The sequence below is a fragment of the Gossypium hirsutum genome, chromosome A13 (genome assembly GCF_007990345.1).
Source record: "Gossypium hirsutum isolate 1008001.06 chromosome A13, Gossypium_hirsutum_v2.1, whole genome shotgun sequence".
In the NCBI taxonomy this organism is placed as follows: Eukaryota; Viridiplantae; Streptophyta; class Magnoliopsida; order Malvales; family Malvaceae; genus Gossypium; species Gossypium hirsutum.
The window spans coordinates 79,692,080-79,693,439 of NC_053436.1; the positions used below are offsets into that span (position 1 = coordinate 79,692,080).

The 1,360-nt window shown below is 36.0% G+C and overlaps 1 protein-coding gene across 1 annotated transcript; it reads right to left on the minus strand.

The window, feature by feature from the left end:
• Positions 1–344: 344 nt before the first annotated feature.
• Positions 345–770, minus strand: LOC107894497 (uncharacterized). Its single transcript, XM_016819768.1, has one exon. The coding sequence runs from the start codon at positions 768–770 to the stop codon at positions 345–347; it is 426 nt and encodes a 141-aa protein (XP_016675257.1).
• Positions 771–1,360: the final 590 nt, after the last annotated feature.

Here is a 1,360-nt window from a genome sequence, read left to right on the forward strand (position 1 = left end):
GATTTGCTACTTCTTGATCTTCATTTTTGGATGAGTCCTAATCACTCCGAGTGGCAACATGAGCTTTGAGTTTTTGTTTGGTTGACCTCTTTTTCTTCTATTAGGGACAATCGAACTTGATTTGTCCCGAATTCTTGCATTCGTAGCATATTATTAATTCCTTCTCCTTGGAAGATTCAAGTTTGAGTCTTTCTTTCTTTTGGAACTTTCTACTTCTATTGGATCTCATAAACCTATTGAATCTTCTAGCAAACATCGACATCTCTTTATCCTCATCCATATCGTCACTAGAATCACTCTCTTCAATTGTAGTGAATTTAAGAGCAATACCAACCTTATTTTTTTCAACCTTTTTCTTCTTCGACCCCTTCCTTTATTCTCATCTCATGAGTGAACAAAAAACTAATAAGCTCGTCTAATGAGAGTGTTTCTAAGTTCTTTGCTTCTTCTATAGTAGTCATTTTAGCTTCCCATGACTTTGGCAAGTTTCGAAGCATTTTCCTCACAACTTCTTCAATGGGATAAGTTTTCCCATAAGATTTGAGCCCATAAATGATAATTGTAAATGGATCGGACATAGTCTTGATGTCTTCCTCAAGCTTCATCTTGAATGTTTCGTAGTTGAGTGTGAGAATTCCCACATTAGACTTCTTAACTTGACTAGTACCCTCATGAGTGACTTCTAACTTGTCCCAAATTTCCTTGGCATTGGAACATGGTGATACCCTACTGTATTCTTTGAGACCAAGTGCACAAAATAAAGTGTGCATAGTCTTGACATTAAGTTGAATGCTCATTCTATCTTCTTCATTCCACTCATTCTTACTTTTTGGCACAAGAAGCTCTCCTTCTTATCTTTGAAGGATGGAGGGACCATCCATGATGATGTCCCAAGCAACAAAATCATTAGCTTGAATGAATTACATCATCCTCGTCTTCTAATAAGAGTAATTGGCTCTATTGAATTATGGAGGTTTAGAGATAGATTGAGATTCACCATAGAAAAATGACTCAAAAGTGGATGTCATCTTGTGTGGATTGAATTGACGAAAGTTGAGCTACCTTAAGGATCTTCTCTTGGTTGTTAGATCGTCTTTTAGCGAATACATCTGATAACAATTGTTAGCTCAATAAATCAAACTAAAATTGCCAAGAGATGGGGGTGAATTGGCTTTTAAAAATTTTTGTGAATGCTACAGAGAAAGGATAGAAAATTGAACACAATAATTTAGAGTGGTTTGACCCCAATTGCTTACTCCACTACCTTAGCTTTTCACAACTAAGGATTTTCCCAAATTCACTAATTTGATAACCTTTGAGGACAATGTTTAACCTTACTAACTCCCTTAAGATACAAACC